The sequence below is a fragment of the Saccostrea cucullata genome, unplaced genomic scaffold, assembly GCF_032062105.1.
Source record: "Saccostrea cucullata isolate Sc308-1 unplaced genomic scaffold, CSIRO_AGI_Scuc_v1 ctg406, whole genome shotgun sequence".
Classification (NCBI taxonomy): domain Eukaryota; kingdom Metazoa; phylum Mollusca; class Bivalvia; order Ostreida; family Ostreidae; genus Saccostrea; species Saccostrea cuccullata.
Window position 1 is genome coordinate 239294 of NW_026930103.1, and position 19502 is coordinate 258795.

Sequence of the window (19502 nt, forward strand, 5' to 3'; positions counted from 1 at the left end):
AATACAATTATTAGTATATTAGTTTTCAATTAAAAGAGCGATATAAATACATATATACTAGTATATTTTAGTTTTCAATTAAAATATATGTCATTTAACCCAAAAATAGAAAATTTAAATAGAATATTTCAGTTTACAAACAACCGAATGTCCACAGCTCTCAAATTTTGTATCTGCTGTTACTGGATGGTTTCATGACAAAGCTCAAGTTCAAATGCCCCCGCAGGGTTTTGAAGCATTTTGTTGAATTTAATGAGTAGTTCTATCTTTACATCCCTCTCACTTTAAAAGCAAATATATCAAAGTTGGAGAAAATTTTACCAAGGGGAGGGGGGGGGGGTTAACTCAACAAATAACGAAAACCTTTGGCTGGCTCTAGCAATCAACTCAAATCGAAAAAGTCGATTGCATAAACACACTGGTAAAGAACGCTTAGGGAAGGCGGAGGTAAATAAACAAGCCTTTAAAATAATTTATAAGGAAGACAACTTTATCTAATTTTTGTAAATAACCCGATTTTCACGACTACTATTTCTTTTCTACGGTACTTTAATATCAAAGATTAACTAAAACAAAAATTCTAGGGGCTGCGATGGGTACGTCTATATGCCCGTCTTTTAAACAAGTAACGATAGTACAATTTGCAAAATTCAAATTTACAATTTACTTAAAAAAAACAACAGAAATTTCAGAGTAGAACCCTGTAGTTTGTCATAATTTACTTGAGATCCATCTAGCGTTAACAGTCTGGTTGATTAATTCAGCCAATGATTCTCGGTTTTGCATCAGTGATTGTTCGTTTTGTAACGGAATCTGTTGATTTTTCAATTGTATCTGTAAGTTGTTTCAATTGTTTTACATTTTAGTATGCTTTTTTTTACAAAATCATTTGTTAGTTTTGCATTGGTCTTTAATACCCATTTCCGCCGCCCAAACTATCATCCTGAGTCAAATGTTATGAATAAGTACGGTTCTCAGTTAACCTTGGACTTTCAGTAGGGCGTGACTTTCTCTACACTGCATACATGTAATTAGCGTCTCTCAAATAACCAATAGATTCTGATTTGTTAAGAAATTAATAACATCAGCAACTTTAAATTGTTATTGACAACGATAAGACGACTTAAGCCCCACCTCGCTGCCTCACGAAACGATATCATTGGATCATTAATACACTCCTTGACATTCGCCCGAACATATATTTCAAAAGTGAGTGAAAGGATGTGTAAATTTCAGACCCTAATTATGCAATGTCGAGACTTACTGAAAGTTCAAGGTTAACAGGGAATTGTACTTAGAGCACATCAAGACAACTAGTGAAAATAATATCATCTTGGGTTTCGTATTTCGTGCACACTTCTACAACCATTTCTACTCAACACACGCATAGACATTTCATCCCTTTTTTTGATCTCTTCAAGCTTCGAATAAAACTTCTGAAGTCTAATGTTAAGGGGTTCCTTACGAATGAATTTGAAAGTATTCATTAACTGTCGAGCTTTGGCTTTAAAGGGGTTGATGTTTAAACTTTCACAACGCCTAACGCTGGGAACACGAGGCCGGGATTCGGCTTCGCCAATATCACTCGACTCCTCGTCGGCTTCTAAGATGGCAAACGTCGCTTTCTCCTTTTCTTTCTCCCGAGATTCGACCCAGGAGAAAAACGATTGCCTTCTGACCTCGTCCCGTGACCTATTATCGACATGTTGGAGAGAAGGAAAAGTTTTCTTCTTTGTGTTAATCCAAGCCATGAACGATTTCCTCCGCGATGAAATTTTTTTCGGTTTCTGTGGATTCTCTTCTTCGTCAGAGTCCATCTCTTCGGATGACACACTCGCATCATCCGGGGTATTCACAACCGCTGCAATCTGCAGATACACAGATCCGCGCCTATTGGTCAACGACGTACCTAACAACGGTAGGGTGTCGGGGCGTTTGACCGTTTCCGGTTCTTTCTTTGTTTCCGTAGCAACATCCAACATTTCCGGGGATGGATTGGATATTTTGATTTCTGGCATGGTACAGTTTTTACTAGGTGGCTCCAGTAACGTGGTTTTGGAGTGGAGGGTCGGTACCGTGGAGGGTTTTATTATTTCAGGGGGTCGATGTGGTGATGGTGGTGGCTGTATTGCTTCTTTGATGACAGAATCAACTCTAGCGGTGGTCTCAACCTCTGTTGGCAGAGTCTCGGTTGAACCTCGGAATTTGGCAAGTCTTTCCTTGTAGCCTGCGTTTGGTTCACGTCCCAAATATCTGTAAAACCAAGATATACAAAAATTATCATGCTTCATTATTAACAATTCATTTCATTTTTTATTTTCTGCATAATAGTTAAAAATGAATATGCATAATTTTCACATGTAACATAGTCCACAAAAATGGCAAATTGCTTTCTTAACAGTACAGGAAAGACATTATATGTACAAGCATATCTGTTTGTAACATGTGCAGTTGTTGCAACCATTTTTGAAATAAGATCAATATTGAAATAGTGGATGAAAATGCATTTCAGAACTAAAACTAAAGTTGCAACCACTAGTGAAATAACGAGAGAGAAGTCATCTTGTCGTTCGTCAGCTTTAATTAGAAAATCCATACTATCGGTAAAATGGCCTATTTGTATGCATAGGTATTGTAGCTCAGTAGAATTTCTAGGAAATCTTTTAAGGAAATGTGAAGATATCGAATAGTGATTTTGTCTACTCTATTTAAAGAAAACAAATTATGTGCAGAACAAACATGGATCCAACATTGAAGAGAGAGGTTGGATCTAGTGCAGTGGAGGAGTAAGCATCCCCTGTCAATCGGTCTCACCCGGTGAAAGGCTTCAAATTTAGACCTTTACTCGGCACACAGGGCTATTGAGCAGTGAGGGTTCTTTCACGTGCCAACGCCTTCCGTGACATAAGGCCTCGTTTTTTTTAAGGTCTCATCCGAAAGACCCACGATTTTCACTTCAAAATGCAAAGTCTATGGCGAAGGAACAGTTGCTCTCGTCTTTTTCATAGATTTGAGTCAGTCCCTAACTCATGACTTTCCGCGATTACGCACACCTTTGAAGCAGTAACGTGTTCTAGCTGTGCTAGCACCTACTGCTTCACCGGACCTCGGTTCTCTACATATCCTGCAGTGGGATTCGAACCCGCGACGTAAGGATCAACTCCTTACTCTGCACTCGCTCTAACCACTGTACCACGCTGTCCATAAAATTGAAATAAGTACAAGTCTTTTAAGTCCTCGTACTTACGTGATTGCTGCATGGTTGTTGTCGGATTCAATTCTCTGGACCTGTTTCAAAAAATCTCTCGTGTCGAACCTATCTCTGTCAATATGAGAGATGCTGAAGGTCTTTTCCCTCTGATATTGGTCCAGCTGTTTCTTAAGATAAAGTTCAGCTAAATTATTTTTTATATTCAGTCTTTTCAATGAAACCCCCGACGGACCTGATAAAGTGTCCATCTTCGGTCTTCACACTTGCGTGTTTAGTCCTTTTTATTCAATTTGCGTCAGACGTTTTTTCACATCTTCACAAAATTGTTTTTAAAATGCAGAATAATTAAATTGTCACTTTCACTTGAACTTGCATCAAAGAGATGCTGAATCACAAGCAATATCCATTTTCAGTTCAAATTTTCTGCAATACACACCCTCGTTAATTAGGTTATTTCCAACATTGTCATGTAATAATTCCAGAACACGAAGATCAGAAATAAATTACAATTAAGAAGATTCGGGAAAAAAAAATGATTACAAACGGGAAATTTGTATTGCAGACCAGTAATTAGCCGAGCATGTTGAGTCAGAAAGAGAAATATCCATTTGCAGGAATACACGTTAACCGTAAACAAATCTTGAAATAGAAAACCGGTGTAGTTAATGCCATTGTATGTTGCTTGTAACTACCAGCTTTATGAAAGTTTTAATCCAGTATGTTATTAATCCGCCGTACCAGTTAATCATTTTGTTAGCATATTAATTACTAAAGCCAAAACCTTCAACATGGATATGAATCCGATATTCTCATGCTCTCAACCTTGGATAAGGCCGCGGGGTCAATATGTTAGGAAGCTGGGGATTTATTATTTTAATATCAACCTGAATTTTATTTTGATTTCGTTAATTTCAGATCCATTTTTTAATTTTTAACAAAATTACAGTATTTGGGCCTTTAAATGGAAAGAGACCAATCCTTAGACTTTCAATTCCCTTCATAAAAATATATTTTTACCGATGATATAAAAAAGAGAAGGAAAAGATTCGAATATAGGGAAATAAGATTAAGCCTTTATTCTATGTATTACATAACTGAACTTTTATCTGAGCAAAATATGTTTTAAGTCTCACGTTTGTAAACACTCGTTATATTTTTTATCCCAGATTTATTTTTCAACATGAATACACAACTAATCGTGTCACCATTATCGGATGAACAAAGTAATTCACTCAATCAAAATAAAAATCACCCGACAATTAAATCTTTGACCAGGGGCTACAACGCCTTCATGTATAAAGTAGCATAATGACCACTAAATAAAGTAATTGCAATTTAAAATGTGCTAAAAAAATCAATTCAGTGTGACAAATATTTCGATTTGTATAACATATTGCTTTAATCCGTTAAAAGCGTGTTCAAAAGCTTTAAAAGACAAACTTTGCTATATCCATTAAATTTGCAAAATCCGTTTTCCTTGTAAAATAATTAAAAGTGTAAATACATTATACCATTGCAGAGAGGCGTGAAACACCAAAGTTGCAAAAAAGATCTAACATGGTTAAACAGTTGATAAAAATATCACCGATTCAACATACACAGTACTCTGATGTTGATGTTACAAAGACACAGGAGTGCTTCACTGGCAACATCTAGGAGACCAGATCTTCCAAACTACAAAGTGTTTAATCAATGGGAACCCAAGAAAATTTTAAAAGACCTGTTTTAATATTCTTATGTGGCAAAATTTAAAAGAAAACTTCCATATGAAGGTCACCTGAGTATAATAAAACAATTTAGAAGATCCATGGAGTGTAAAATAAACAGATATGAATTTAAGCTTTTTTGCCCAAAAGCAAGAGAAATGGAATGGTCAGGATCAACAAAATTAATAGTCCAGTACTTTGTAACAACTCATAAATTAGATTCTAATTTCTCCCCCGTTTATTTCTTTCAACGTGCAGAGTATTACCAAACTAAATATAGTGCTTTTGAGAGAATTCGTTAAATTTATGTAGCTGGGGATCCAAGGTAACTTTGCTATATCCATTGAATTTGCAAAATCCGTTTTCCTTGTAAACGAGTTTTACTGTATTTTATCAACAGAGCTCCCCTCCCCCTCCCCGAGAAACCCCAGAAACCCTGATCCTGAGACTACAATTTATCTTTTTTTTTTTAATGTAAGAAGCATCCTAGTTCATCAATACTATGCACTTTGTTAAACTTTTTCTGCTCAACACTAAGAAACAAAATTGTTTAATCAAAGCAGAGAAGAAAATTTTAAAAGAATTAATATATTTTTACTATATCCAATAGACCCCCATCCCTACACCAGAACATCTGACCCAAGAGTCATAAAACTCACAATTCTGGGAGAAGCACTCCTGCTCATCACAACTATACACTCAGCTTCCTTGCTTTGTGACCAGGAGCAGAAAATAATATTAAACAAAACAAAAAAAAAAATGTTTTTCGCTATATAATCAATAGAGCCCCTCCCCCTTTCACCAGAATCTTGCTCTTGATAATCGTGCACTTAGTTTGTTTAAACTATACACGGGAGAAGAGAAAATTTCCGAACAATTGATGCATTTTCACTATATAAATCAATTGAGCCCAGCCCTAACACTGGAAACCCTGATCCATGGGCAAAGAAATTCACATTTTTGGAAGAGGTACCCTTGCTCATTATAACTAGTAGTTACTTAGTTTGTTTGTTTAATATCCAGGAGAAACGTTTGATCGTTGAGAACGTTTGATCAACATTAACTATAGTTATTTCCATTCATATTTCACTTGATATATCCCCGTGAAATTGAATTTTAAAGACCGAACAGTCACGTCTGTATCATATTTGAATGTTCCACTGACTAAAGACGATAAGGGGCCAATGAGAAGACAAAAAATAAAAAAAATCAGGATTTGTAATTTTCACGTAAGATGTTGCGTTGCTGCAGTTAGCCCTAAAATATCGAATGAAATTCGTCAGGGGTTCAACAGCCACGAATTGACTAGGGGTAATTCACTTTGTAAAGTGGAGCGGTGAACATTATTTTCTCTCTCTCTCTCTCTCTCTCTCTCTTGGCTTCAGTGCAATTCTGAAAATCGGGCGCATTTATTTTAATTTTGTTCGCGATTGTTTTGATGTTTCGTGTCAATACATGTACTTGTTTCATAGCAATATTGTATATGGAATCTCCCATCTTACTCGACACTCGAGGGCACACTCAGAGTACGATAAGTATTTTAAAACTGATGCAGGCTACTGAGAGATAAGTTGACATCTCAGGAATTTCAACAACCTTGTTGAAAGACAGCATTTTTTCTATATTCTATATTCGTTTTAATGGCATTATAACCCATCACTGGGTCATAGATTTGTAAACTATTAAACAATAGTCCTTTTGTAAACAACAGTTTGCGAGGTGTAAGTTGGATATATATAGATATGATTGTCCTTTCACAGGCACTTGGAGACTGACAAACCTCCACCCTTTCCATTTCTATTCTTTTCAAATCTGGGGTTGACACACCTTTTTTCCTATTTTTGTATTCTTTATGCACTAAATGTTATCGATAATGTAATCCATTCGTCTCTATAAACTCTTTTTAAAATACATGTATATCGTTTGCGAATGACTCTCTCTTTTTAAGTGTATATCAGTCGAAAACAATATATTTAAATAAAACAGCTTTTTAAAGACAAAAGGTGTTAAATTTTCGATAACATTAAGTTCATAAAACAATATAAAAATACAAAATTACCTCGTTATAACAAGTAATTTTTCTCGTTATATATTACGAGTGAGTAATCCTCTTTGTCTCGATATCTAGTCAGAAAGATACTAACTTGCCATTATGAGATACTAACTCGTAATAACAATTTAATTTTTTCCCCATCTTCTCAAATGGGCCTTTCCTGCTTTATTCCTTAAGTTTACAAACTTAATATAAATGTTACTGCATTTATCCCATAGCCATACTATAACAGACTGTACAGAAAGAACTGACCTCCCTAGACATTTAGCTTTTCCTGTGATGCGGGAAAGTCTCGATTTAAAGCTGCTATAGTTTATATAGAGTCCTTATATCGGTGTCCACATCCTATTTTACGAAATTGGATGCAGCAGTGGGATTCTGATTTTTGATGACCTGATTCAGGGGGTTCTACATCTAGGACATGTCTATTTACAGGTTAAACTTTGGGACAAAACTTTCGTGAACTGGGGGGGGGGGGTTAGAGGGAATAGCAAGCAGAGAAAACTTGTACTTCCTATGCTATAGCATGTTTTGTTTTACTTTATAGATTTCAATGATCAATTTAGTTATCTGCAAGCTTTTGTAATGAAACTTAAAATGATGACTTTCTTGAACTCAAGACTAAGGACCAGAAGCTGAGAGGTCAAGGACTCCCCCCTTCACCTCCATTTTTTACCTCTTCAACCCTTAGGAAGGGAATTAGTTCCCCAAATTAGCTTCTTTTTTCTTTGTATTTTTTCTTTCTTCAGAGTTCATTTTCTTCTGGAAAACACCACCAGCATTTGAATGGGATCATCATTTCTTAACACATAGTTTCCCTTTCTTTGGTGTACAAGCATTTACTTTCAATGATTGCAGTTTTCTTTTAAAATACAATGTACTTGTACATGTATCTCCATTCAATTTTCACACAAAAAGAGCCACAACTTCATATTAAAACCAACAGATGAGGAAAAATTTATTGTGTAGAAAACAGTTCTTAAATTTTGTTGAAAGCTGCTATGTCCATACTTTGTACCTGTAAGGGAAACAAAAGATAAAATTTTAACCTAATATTTTTTCAGTTAAGTTTTACAAATTACCAACTAAACTGTTCTTATATTTCAAAACCTAGAATTAAATTATTGAAGTAGTGAGATGCTATTTAGCGAATCAAATTATGTTGACTCAATTTATCAAAATAAGAATTTGTGTGCAGTGCAAGACTTACGTAATCTTCTATTCCCGTGATTTCCTCCTCCAGAAAATCTGTGGAGATTTTATCGTCTTCTATGACACAATTGATTTGGAGCTTCTTTATACCATATCCAACAGGCACTAACTTTGCTACAAAAGAAAAGAAAATGTACTGGTGTTGAAATTCCAGTGAGTCTTAAACACAAATTCAACTCTTTATGAATTTTACATCTCGTCTATCCAAGACATCAAGTTGTATTTGTTTATTTCATATACATGTACTATTAATTCATACATTTTCATGGATCAGATTTCGTGGTTTTAGGGGAAAAAATAATCGTTTGTGTTGTTGTGTTTTTTTTTTGTGGTTGAAGGATTGCGGAGTTATCTTAATTGCAATTATCTCATTTTATAATTAATAAAGGACATGAACTTGTGGATCATTTCATACCCAAAAAAATAACAGATATTAACCCCCATGAAAAAGAATAATTTCACAGAAATATAGTGATTTTCCTACATTATCCATTGTATTTCAAAACTGATTCATTTTTTTTATTTGAAAATTTTATCATTTTTGGTATCAAAGCCATTCAAAGAGTGTGTTGAAAAAAAACAAACAAAAAAAACAATACAGTATCTAAAATCTGTTAAAATGACAAAATATTGATCTGAAAATGTTCTATATTTAAGTATCATTACATGTGTATATTGACTTGAAAGGACACATGGTATATTCTTTTTATTTCATATGACTGCTTGTTCATACTGATGAAAGTTTTATTAGTGGGTAAATGCAATCCTCACAGATGAATAAAAAGATAATTTATCTTTGGCAATATTTGCAAGTCAGGGGTAACAGGGGAGAACAATGAGTGAAAACATCCAAACTTACAAGCCCCCCACAGAAGTCCATCAGCTGTGATTTTGCGGACTTCTTCTTCCAATTTCTTCATGTCCGTTTCATCATCCCAGGGCTTTACATCTAAAAGCAAACTGGATTTGGCAATGAGTGCTGGCTCTGAAATCAAATAAAAAGATAAAGTTCACTGGGGCAAATTCTACCAATTCTGGAAATTTAAACAAATATCGAAACCAATCCTTGCAAGTCTTTACTGACAAAACACATCTCAAAACTTAAGGTTAATAATATTCAATCCTTTTTGGTAAATCCTAAAATTTAATGCATGTAACCTTTTAATTAAATATTACATACAGGCAACTAGGCTACATTGATGAAATATCATTGAATTTGGCAGCATTACTGTAAAGACTATCAAATTCAAAAGTTCCATCAAACTTGCAGAGGAAAATGTTTTCAATGAAATTCTCAATCTGTAACATCTGATTTGCACATCTTTTACACTCAGTACTCACTCTTTGCTTTCTTGGCTTCGTAAGCTGCTAGTCTTTCCTTTCTTAATCTATCAGCTTCCCCATCATCCTACATAAAAAATACATTATTAAAGTATAATCAAAATATTAACCTTCTTTCATAATCACAACTCATTTTAACTTGTTGCACAGATTTGTGTGAAAGCAGTCTCTAAATGTGATGCATCCTAGGAAACCAAGTTTTTAATCAACATAATGGTGTAATTTGTTTCTCATTCTTTGCCTTATGACCTTAAGAATCTATACATACAAGTAATGATATGCTTTATTAATTACAATTAATTTATAGATACCTCATCACTTCCAAACAGATCAATGTCATCATCGTCGTCATCATCATCCTCGGCGGGAGCAGGTTTTGAAGGGGCAGGAGCTTGTGCTGAAGGGGCTGAAGATCCTCCCTCAAGCTTAGTAACACGGTTCTCTAATTTTTGCACCAAAGCCTTCATATCTTCAACAACTGTAATGGAACAAAATTTTCATCACATTTCAGGGTTACATGAATCTCTTTGCTAGCTCAGAAATGCAAGATTTCTCTCATAAAATTATCTAATAATTTACTTCCATACACTAAACACTTGCATAGTAAATAGTGTCATCTATTTTCCCCCTTCTCTAAAAATTCCACTATCTACATCATCTGACTGATGTAGAAACAAACCCATTTTAAGATCTCTATTTTCCTTCTCTAGAGATGCAACTTTCTTCATCACCTGGCTATAGTAGATACTTACCCTTTTTAAGATCTCTATTTTCTTTCTCTAGAGATGCCACCCTCTTCATCACTTGGCTGTTGTAGATACTTACCCTTTTTAAGATCTCTATTTTCCTTCTCTAGAGATGCCACCCTCTTCATCGCTTGGCTGTTGTAGATACTTACCCTCTTTAAGATCTCTATTTTCCTTCTCTAGAGATGCCACCCTCTTCATCACCTGGCTGTTGTAGATACTTACCCTTTTTAAGATCTCTATTTTCTTTCTCTCGAGATGCCACCCTCTTCATCACCTGGCTGTTGTAGATACTTACCCTTTTTAAGATCTCTATTTTCCTTCTCTAGAGATGTCACTCTCTTCATCACTTGGCTGTTGTAGATACATACCCTTTTTAAGATCTCTATTTTCCTTCTCTAGAGATGCCACTCTCTTCATCACTTGGCTGTTGTCACCTGAGGCTCCTACAGACCCACCCTGTTAGAGGAAAATATTTCTATAAATAGCAATCTATAAAACCTAAATCTTCACTCTACTCAATATTAATTGATATTTTGTATTTTTCAAAATTCACTTTGCTGTTTACTAAAGAATGATATAAAACAGTTGTAGATTTTTCTTCAGAAATCACTTTTTAAAAATATATTATATTTTTTTAACTTAAAAAATTCAATGTCAAACTACTGTTTTGTTTTTTTTTTAATGGAAAGCACTACATAATTTTGTCCTTTGCATGTCAGTCATTTTTGCTCTGAAATTTTGTGGACACATTCAACATTAAAATTTGTTTTACTGAAGAAATGTATACCTAATATTATTCTTTGAATCAATATTATATTCAATAGAACACTATATCAAACTACTTTCCCAAAAGAAAAGTCGATTTGTATGAGCAAAGAAATATTTCTATAGCAGGTAACAAGATTACCAGCTATAGAGATTTCACACTTTTTTTCAAATGAGAGCTATTTAGAATTTCCTACCATATCACCGTACATAGTCTCTGGGTAGACAAAATGGGTTGTTTTTATTATAGAGACTACTTCTATCTAATCTATTCAAAAATATTGTACTTTCAAATTTTCAAAGTAATGGATTGGGGCAAAGCAAAGCACAACAATTCTATATTAAATAAAAAAAGAAACCATACTTATCACAACATCTATTTGTACATTAACAACACAGAAAAACTTACTATGATCTGTATGTAATTTCCTTTGTGCTGTGTTTAGTCGTATTAAAAAAATTTTAAAATTAATTTTCACCAAAACAAAAAAATTCCAAACCTCTTAAAATACTTTTATTAATATTTGATGCCACTATATCAAGATGTAGAATGATAGGTGAGAATACAATATAGAGGTGCAGCTAATAGTTTATAAAGTTTTCGAGTGACTATATATTCGCTTGCATATAAATTCCTGTGAAATATAAATAACTGAAAATTATTTTTTTCTTATGATAACTACATGTATAAGGAATATCATGATAGAGAATATGAGTACGATGTATAAAAGGAAGAAAACATGCATAGAGAATCTGTCTTTCATGAGAATGATTTTTTAGTTACTTCAATATTCAGGCAGATCATATCAGCTGCTATTCAGCACAAAAAAAGCAAGCTTACTCACAGAATTAAGAACTTTTTGAATTTGTTGTCTGGCTTCAGCTATTTCATTTTTGATAGAACTGCCCCCTGATTTACCACTTTTTTTGTCCTATAAAGACAAATGAAGTTTTCATTGCAGCAGTAACATAATTACGATAGAATATTTTTTTTCACTGAAAAATTGCTGCTAAAGATATTGAAGCCATTGCACAAAAAATATCAAGTACATTTTTTTTAAATCAGCAAAAATGAATTTTCTACAGTTATATCTAAGTTATAGCATTTGTGCTTTTTGGGGGAAAATGTCCTAAGCTGATGTGCCATAAATATAAATAAAAAATACCTAGTCTTTTAATTTATACAAGCATTCACTGATAAATAATTTTGTTTGAAAAATTACTGTACAGATGTCCTAAGCTGAAGTGTCATAAATATAGAAATGAATACCTTTAATTTATACAAGCATTCACTGATAAATAATTTTATTTGAAAAATTACCATACAGAATATATATCATGTAAGGAATGCAAATTTCCTCACCTACTTCAACAATTTAGCCTCATTCCATAAGAGACAAATGAATGTAATAATATACCAAATCCTCAAATATTGAGTATTTTAGTACATTCTCATTAATTATCCCCATTACAATATTTATACATATTATACTATAGCTAGTTTTACTAGCTTCTAGCTGTTAACAGGTACACAAATTATGTATAATACATTACAATATACCAGGACCAACTTATAATGTCCCACTCCTCATTACCTTTGCACCAGCTGCTCCTTTAGAGGCTGTCCCAGCAAGCACCTGTTGATAGTAAGCCTCAGCTTCCTCAAACTTTTGTTTGTCTCTCCAGACTGAATCGAGCATCAGAGGACTGGCCATTCTGAAATAAATTCTGTATGTATTACATATACCTAACCTGACCATATGTACTGAGATCTAATCTTATAAAACTGGTGATTAAGTCTCCAAATATGTATGGAGAAATTAATGTAGATCATGAAATAACTTAATAAGATAATTTTTTAATATAGATCTTTTAGGTGATCTTCTGGTTATTCTGCTACTAATTAAGTCCTTCTTAGTACTCATTATACATTGGTGTAAACTAGTTTTATTTTTTTAATCAAGAAATAGAAGTATCGATAAACCTGCAGGTATATTTAATTCAATTTGTTTATTGACCTATTAAGGGGCATCATGGGGCAAAGAGAAAGTGCATTGAACACTTGTGTAATGTAATCATTTACATGAAATATACATACAGACAAGAGAGAACGGGTTGTTTGATTTATATGAAAGATATACAAACAGGTAGAATAAACCAAAAGGAATATATGGTATACATGGTATATGGCCAATAACCTAATTTACATGACCTACACCCCCCCTTTTTTCCCCAAAGTCTTCGACTTCTCGCTAGCAATTGAGTAAATATGCGAAATATATATGAACGTGTATACATATTCTTAAGTTTCTGTGAAAATTATGGATGATAAAGAAATGTACTTTGTGAGATTTTAAAGGAACCGGTGACAACAACTTCAACGTGTTTCACTCGACGGCTGCTCCAACTAAAAAGGAAGTAATGTCATATGGTTTTTCAAGACATTGTTGAACGGAATAAAACGGGAAATTCCTATCTTTCTTTGATTTATTTCCAATAAACTATAAAATAAAAAATTGAAAAGTAATGCACATTTCATCATTGATTAAAATATAATTTTCAAATGAAATAAACTGAAATTTAACTGATGAAACGATAAAGAATATTGTTTTTATTGGAACAGAGTCGTCTATTTTATTCCATTTTGGAAAACTCGTCACAAACTGTCAACATGGCCATGTGGAGTAGATGTGTTTGTTTGAAAAACTGTTCTACGTTTGTGTATTTACTGTAAACCATAATATTGATAAAAAGAACAGTCATGAAGATCAAAGTACTTAGTAGAAATCCAGATGATTATCTGCGTGAAACTAAAAGAGACATCCATAAAGGCAAGTGACCAAGTGTCTGGTAGAGCCAAAAATAATACTAGTATATATCTGTAACTCTGTTGTCACATTTGTCTTGCATAACAGAGTTAAATATACTGTCTCCTCTCACCTATTTCATGCTTTTTAATTTTATCAAATTTCAGTTCAAAGAAATTACGATCCCAAGTTGCACCCTTTTGAGGCACCTAGAGAATATGTGAGGGCTTTAAATGCCACAAAATTGGAAAGAGTTTTTGCCAAGCCATTCATAGGGGCTTTAGATGGACATAGAGATGGTGTTAACTGTTTATGTAAACACCCGACATCACTGAGCTCTTTACTTTCTGGAGCTTGTGATGGAGAAGTAAGTTTTTACGATATATAAAATGACTTGCATGTATAAAGTAAAGTTTGTTATTATACTGAAGAAGTTTGGGCTTTACAGACCATGGATATCAGCCTGGATAGCTCAGTAGATAGAGCATCTGACTAGTAATGCAGGGGTCCCGGGTTTGATTCTCGGTCCAGCCCTGTGTTGTTTTCTTCGTGCATTTAATTTCTCCTCTCCTACTACAGTATTTTTCTTATCTGACATGATTTATTAAATATATCACATGTAGCTGTGTGTTTTGATATTATTAGAAAATGCTTAAGCAAAGACTTTTCATTTTATAAGTAATTTTTTTGCAGGTTAGAGTGTGGAACTTGGCAAAGAGAAATTGTGTCACGACACTTCAAGCACATGAAGGCATTGTTCAAGGAATGTGCTTTCATCCAAATGGGAGAAGCTTTTTCACAGTAAAATTTTAATTTTGATGAATTTAACTGGTGTTCTATTTAAATATTTTTAAGGTTTTAATGATATTGAATTGAATTTTATAAACCTTATAAGGATTTTTAGCTCACCTGAGCCGAAGGCTCAAGTGAGCTTTTCTGATCACATTTTGTCCGTCTTCAGTCTGTCCGTCCGTCCGTCCGTCTGTAAACTGTTCACATTTTCGACTTTTTCTCAAGAACCGATGGACCAAATTTAACCAAACTTGGTACAAAGCATCCTTGGGTGAGGGAGATTTTAAATTGTTAAAATGAAGGGCCAGGTTCTTTTCCAAGGGGAGATAATCAAGAAAAGACAAAAATAGGGTGGGGTCATTAAAAAATCTTCTTCTCAAGAACCACTGGGCCAGGAAAGCTGAAACTTATGTGGAAGCATCCTTGGGTAGTGTAGATATTAAATTGTTAAAATCACGACCCCCGGGGGTAGGGCGGGGCCACAATAGGGAATGCAAATTTTACATAGAAATATATAGAACAAATCTTTAAAAATCTTCTTCTCAAGAACCACTGGGCCAGGAAAGCTGAAACTTATGTGGAAGCATCCTTGGGTAGTGCAGATATTAAATTGTTAAAATCATGACCCCCGGGGGTAGGGCGGGGTCACAATAGGGAATGCAAATTTTACATAGAAATATATAGAACAAATCTTTAAAAATCTTCTTCTCAAGAACCACTGGGCCAGGAAAGCTGAAACTTATGTGGAAGCATCCTTGGGTAGTGTAGATTCTAAAATATTAAAATCATGTAAGGGGAGGGGGTAGGGGGCACGATAGGTACATGTATATGAAGAGGGGAAATCTGCTAAAGTACTGTATCACCTAAGTTACTCAGGTGAGCGATGTGGCCCATGTGCCTCTTGTTGTGTATATTACACAGTATAATTCTATTATATGTATTTCTGAATGGTACATTGCCCTGGGGTCTGGCTAACATCGAAGATCCCATATTTAGAACTTCATATTTTTACAGGGGAGGGGTATGGGAGGGACCCTTTCACTGTCAAAGGGAATTTGTGTTACAAGACCGGGAACCCATTTAGCTAGCCCGAGGAAAATTTAAAAAAAAACCTTATAATTCTATTATATGTATTTCCTAATAAGGGTACATTGCCCGGGGGTCTGGTTAACATCGAAGATCCCATATTTAGACCTTCATATTTTTACAGGGGAGGGGTATGGGAGGGACCCTTTCACTGTTAAAAGGAATTTGTGTTACAAGACCGGGAACCCATTTAGCTAGCCCGGAGAAAATTGGAAAAAACGTATAATTCTATTATATGTATTTCTGAATAAGAGTACATTGCCCTGGGGTCTGGCTAACATCGAAGATCCCATATTTAGAACTTCATATTTTTACAGGGGAGGGGTATGGGAGGGACCCTTTCACTGTCAAAAGGAATTTGTGTTACAAGACCGGGAACCCATTTAGCTAGCCCGAGGAAAATTTAAAAAAAAACCTTATAATTCTATTATATGTATTTCCTAATAAGGGTACATTGCCCGGGGGTCTGGTTAACATCGAAGATCCCATATTTAGACCTTCATATTTTTACAGGGGAGGGGTATGGGAGGGACCCTTTCACTGTTAAAAGGAATTTGTGTTACAAGACCGGGAACCCATTTAGCTAGCCCGGAGAAAATTGGAAAAAAACGTATAATTCTATTATATGTATTTCTGAATAAGAGTACATTGCCCTGGGGTCTGGCTAACATCGAAGATCCCATATTTAGAACTTCATATTTTTACAGGGGAGGGGTATGGGAGGGACCCTTTCACTGTCAAAGGGAATTTGTGTTACAAGACCGGGAACCCATTTAGCTAGCCCGAGGAAAATTGGGAGGGACCCTTTCACTGTTAAAAAAAAAAACCTTATAATTCTATTATATGTATTTCCTAATAAGGGTACATTGCCCGGGGGTCTGGTTAACATCGAAGATCCCATATTTAGACCTTCATATTTTTACAGGGGAGGGGTATGGGAGGGACCCTTTCACTGTTAAAAGGAATTTGTGTTACAAGACCGGGAACCCATTTAGCTAGCCCGGAGAAAATTGGAAAAAAACGTATAATTCTATTATATGTATTTCCTAATAAGGGTACATTGCCCGGGGGTCTGGTTAACATCGAAGATCCCATATTTAGACCTTCATATTTTTACAGGGGAGGGGTATGGGAGGGACCCTTTCACTGTTAAAAGGAATTTGTGTTACAAGACCGGGAACCCATTTAGCTAGCCCGGAGAAAATTGGAAAAAAACGTATAATTCTATTATATGTATTTCTGAATAAGAGTACATTGCCCTGGGGTCTGGCTAACATCGAAGATCCCATATTTAGAACTTCATATTTTTACAGGGGAGGGGTATGGGAGGGACCCTTTCACTGTCAAAGGGAATTTGTGTTACAAGACCGGGAACCCATTTAGCTAGCCCGAGGAAAATTTAAAAAAAAACCTTATAATTCTATTATATGTATTTCCTAATAAGGGTACATTGCCCGGGGGTCTGGTTAACATCGAAGATCCCATATTTAGACCTTCATATTTTTACAGGGGAGGGGTATGGGAGGGACCCTTTCACTGTTAAAAGGAATTTGTGTTACAAGACCGGGAACCCATTTAGCTAGCCCGCAGAAAATTGGAAAAAACGTATAATTCTATTATATGTATTTCTGAATAAGAGTACATTGCCCTGGGGTCTGGCTAACATCGAAGATCCCATATTTAGACCTTCATATTTTTACAGGGGAGGGGTATGGGAGGGACCCTTTCACTGTTAAAAGGAATTTGTGTTACAAGACCGGGAACCCATTTAGCTAGCCCGGAGAAAATTGGAAAAAAAAAACGTATAATTCTATTATATGTATTTCTGAATAAGAGTACATTGCCCTGGGGTCTGGCTAACATCGAAGATCCCATATTTAGAACTTCATATTTTTACAGGGGAGGGGTATGGGAGGGACCCTTTCACTGTCAAAGGGAATTTGTGTTACAAGACCGGGAACCCATTTAGCTAGCCCGAGGAAAATTTAAAAAAAAACCTTATAATTCTATTATATGTATTTCCTAATAAGGGTACATTGCCCGGGGGTCTGGTTAACATCGAAGATCCCATATTTAGACCTTCATATTTTTACAGGGGAGGGGTATGGGAGGGACCCTTTCACTGTTAAAAGGAATTTGTGTTACAAGACCGGGAACCCATTTAGCTGGGAGGGGTATGGGAGGGACCCTTTCACTGTTAAAAGGAATTTGTGAAAAGCTAGCCCGGAGAAAATTGGAAAAAAACGTATAATTCTATTATATGTATTTCTGAATAAGAGTACATTGCCCTGGGGTCTGGCTAACATCGAAGATCCCATATTTAGAACTTCATATTTTTACAGGGGAGGGGTATGGGAGGGACCCTTTCACTGTCAAAGGGAATTTGTGTTACAAGACCGGGAACCCATTTAGCTAGCCCGAGGAAAATTTTAAAAAAAAACCTTATAATTCTATTATATGTATTTCCTAATAAGGGTACATTGCCCGGGGGTCTGGTTAACATCGAAGATCCCATATTTAGACCTTCATATTTTTACAGGGGAGGGGTATGGGAGGGACCCTTTCACTGTTAAAAGGAATTTGTGTTACAAGACCGGGAACCCATTTAGCTAGCCCGGAGAAAATTGGAAAAAAACGTATAATTCTATTATATGTATTTCTGAATAAGAGTACATTGCCCTGGGGTCTGGCTAACATCGAAGATCCCATATTTAGAACTTCATATTTTTACAGGGGAGGGGTATGGGAGGGACCCTTTCACTGTCAAAGGGAATTTGTGTTACAAGACCGGGAACCCATTTAGCTAGCCCGAGGAAAATTTAAAAAAAAACCTTATAATTCTATTATATGTATTTCCTAATAAGGGTACATTGCCCGGGGGTCTGGTTAACATCGAAGATCCCATATTTAGACCTTCATATTTTTACAGGGGAGGGGTATGGGAGGGACCCTTTCACTGTTAAAAGGAATTTGTGTTACAAGACCGGGAACCCATTTAGCTAGCCCGGAGAAAATTGGAAAAAAACGTATAATTCTATTATATGTATTTCTGAATAAGAGTACATTGCCCTGGGGTCTGGCTAACATCGAAGATCCCATATTTAGAACTTCATATTTTTACAGGGGAGGGGTATGGGAGGGACCCTTTCACTGTCAAAGGGAATTTGTGTTACAAGACCGGGAACCCATTTAGCTAGCCCGAGGAAAATTTAAAAAAAAACCTTATAATTCTATTATATGTATTTCCTAATAAGGGTACATTGCCCGGGGGTCTGGTTAACATCGAAGATCCCATATTTAGACCTTCATATTTTTACAGGGGAGGGGTATGGGAGGGACCCTTTCACTGTTAAAAGGAATTTGTGTTACAAGACCGGGAACCCATTTAGCTAGCCCGGAGAAAATTGGAAAAAAAACGTATAATTCTATTATATGTATTTCTGAATAAGAGTACATTGCCCTGGGGTCTGGCTAACATCGAAGATCCCATATTTAGACCTTCATATTTTTACAGGGGAGGGGTATGGGAGGGACCCTTTCACTGTTAAAAGGAATTTGTGTTACAAGACCGGGAACCCATTTAGCTAGCCCGAGGAAAATAAAAAAAAAACTTATAATTCTATTATATGTATTTGTGATTAAGGGTACATTGCCCTGGGGTCTGGCTAACATCGAAGATCCCATATTTAGAACTTCATATTTTTACAGGGGAGGGGTATGGGAGGGACCCTTTCACTGTCAAAGGGAATTTGTGTTACAAGACCGGGAACCCATTTAGCT

General features: G+C 35.4%; 3 protein-coding genes across 10 annotated transcripts; 1 reads left to right on the forward strand and 2 right to left on the reverse strand.

The window, feature by feature from the left end:
- Positions 1-1082: 1082 nt before the first annotated feature.
- LOC134282870 (uncharacterized) lies at positions 1083-3839 on the reverse strand. The gene is made up of 2 exons (XM_062765259.1): positions 3248-3839; positions 1083-2253 (listed from the first exon to the last, which is right to left on the reverse strand). Exons 1-2 carry the CDS (start codon positions 3457-3459, stop codon positions 1329-1331), a joined length of 1137 nt encoding a protein of 378 aa, XP_062621243.1. The 5' UTR covers positions 3460-3839; the 3' UTR covers positions 1083-1328.
- Positions 3840-7903: 4064 nt separating this feature from the next.
- LOC134282871 (elongation factor 1-delta-like) lies at positions 7904-13474 on the reverse strand. 8 transcript variants are annotated; one of them, XM_062765262.1, is made up of 11 exons: positions 13380-13474; positions 12633-12753; positions 11883-11969; positions 11447-11473; positions 10693-10728; positions 10422-10473; positions 9835-10001; positions 9524-9590; positions 9042-9167; positions 8181-8296; positions 7904-7988 (listed from the first exon to the last, which is right to left on the reverse strand). In XM_062765262.1, the coding sequence occupies exons 2-11, from the start codon at positions 12750-12752 to the stop codon at positions 7950-7952; spliced, it is 837 nt and encodes a 278-aa protein (XP_062621246.1). In that variant the 5' UTR covers position 12753; positions 13380-13474; the 3' UTR covers positions 7904-7949. The 8 variants fall into 8 exon arrangements, with proteins under 8 accessions (XP_062621246.1, XP_062621245.1, XP_062621249.1 ...); XM_062765261.1 differs by lacking the exon at positions 10422-10473 and adding an exon at positions 10495-10546; XM_062765265.1 differs by lacking the exon at positions 11447-11473.
- A 205-nt stretch (positions 13475-13679) lies between these two features.
- Positions 13680-14657, forward strand: LOC134282916 (DDB1- and CUL4-associated factor 13-like). The gene is made up of 3 exons (XM_062765343.1): positions 13680-13868; positions 14012-14211; positions 14538-14657. The coding sequence occupies exons 1-3, from the start codon at positions 13799-13801 to the stop codon at positions 14655-14657; spliced, it is 390 nt and encodes a 129-aa protein (XP_062621327.1). The 5' UTR covers positions 13680-13798.
- The last annotated feature ends 4845 nt before the right edge of the window (positions 14658-19502 follow it).